The sequence below is a fragment of the Geospiza fortis genome, unplaced genomic scaffold (genome assembly GCF_000277835.1).
Source record: "Geospiza fortis unplaced genomic scaffold, GeoFor_1.0 scaffold658, whole genome shotgun sequence".
Lineage (NCBI taxonomy): Eukaryota > Metazoa > Chordata > Aves > Passeriformes > Thraupidae > Geospiza > Geospiza fortis.
In genome coordinates this window covers 15,746-17,109 of record NW_005054674.1, presented here as the reverse complement: position 1 = coordinate 17,109, position 1,364 = coordinate 15,746, and the positions used below count along the sequence as shown (strand labels likewise).

Here is a 1,364-nt window from a genome sequence, read left to right as displayed (position 1 = left end):
ACGGGCGCGTGGGAGCCACGGCGGCCGTGTACAGCGCGGCCATCCTCGAGTACCTGACCGCTGAGGTAGGGCCCCCTTCCTCTGCAGCCCCCGCAGCCCCCTGCCCCGGGCATTCCCACCCACTCCCGCCCTCCTGCAGGTGCTGGAGCTGGCCGGGAACGCGTCCAAGGATCTCAAAGTGAAGCGGATCACGCCCCGGCACCTGCAGCTGGCCATCCGCGGCGATGAGGAGCTCGACTCGCTGATCAAAGCCACCATCGCCGGAGGAGGTGGGCCTGGCTCCCTGCTCCTCCTGGGGGGGACTGGGGCAGGGAGAGAACGGGGGAAACCAGACAGGGATTGGGGCAAGGAGGGGACGTGGGGACAAGGATTGTGGCAAGGAGGGGAATTTGACAGGAATTTGGCATAAGCACCCGGGCTTGCTGCTTCCCTCGATTCACACTGAGGGGGATCCGCCTGACATTCACAAAATGGGGAATTGAGGTTTTTTTGCAGTTCTTGGGAATTCTGCAGGTGGCTTCACAGGATTTCTCCCCTCCTCTCTGCAGGTGTCATTCCCCACATCCACAAGTCTCTGATTGGAAAGAAGGGACAGCAGAAAACGGCGTAGAGGGAGCGCAGCACCAGATCCCCCCGTCATCGTACTGTACCTGGGCACAGGAACATCTCGGGGACACGAGGGATTTTTTTAAGGAATAGTTGAAGGGAAGAGCATAGAGGATTGACTGTAGAGGAAGCATTGGGATGGGTTTAGATTCTGAGTAGGACACACCGTGGGCTGTGGGGCAGCAGCTGGGGGTGGGCGAGGGGCTTGGCTGCCCCCGCGTTTTATACAAAAATGGAACCCATAAACCATTTTTTACAAAAATCCAGACTGTCTCCAGTGGTGGGGTGGGAGGGGGCGTCGGGACCTCCCCGGTACCGGAGAGGGACAAGCACCGCCCACTATGCAAATGTTGGGTGGGTGGGGCATGTCCCAAGGCCCCGCCTCCCGGGAGCACATGGCCGGCTCTGTCCGTCTGTCCTGGCCCAGCACAGGAGTGTTTGTGCGTCCGTCCCGCCCATCTGAACAGTATCTGTGTGTCCGTCCGTCCCCGGGCCGGGGGTGCGAGCGGGCAGCAATTGGGAGTGTGCGTGTTTGTCAGACAGGTCTGGCTGTGTGGGGGCCACATCTCCATCCCTCCGGTCCGTCTGTCCGTCTGCGACTGTCAGGCTGTCAGTCCTGGCTGTCCCTCTGTCCTGCCCACATGGGTCCTGCCCAAGCTCCCCCCGAGCCCCGGATGTAGCAGCTGGATACAGGGGTGCTCCGAGCCGGGCCCGGAGGCGGTGCCGGGGGCAGCCGCAGCCGGGCCGGCGCCCGCGCC

General features: G+C 62.7%; 1 protein-coding gene across 1 annotated transcript in view; it reads left to right on the top strand.

The window, feature by feature from the left end:
* The window catches only part of LOC102038704 (histone H2A.V), a 3,493-nt gene extending 2,625 nt beyond the window's left edge, over positions 1-868 (top strand). Inside the window, exons 3-5 of the mRNA XM_005430743.1 lie at positions 3-65; positions 140-269; positions 549-868. Of these exons, the coding sequence (XP_005430800.1) occupies positions 3-65; positions 140-269; positions 549-610 (255 nt within the window). The 3' untranslated portion in view covers positions 611-868. The remainder of the gene's footprint in view (positions 1-2; positions 66-139; positions 270-548) is intronic.
* The last annotated feature ends 496 nt before the right edge of the window (positions 869-1,364 follow it).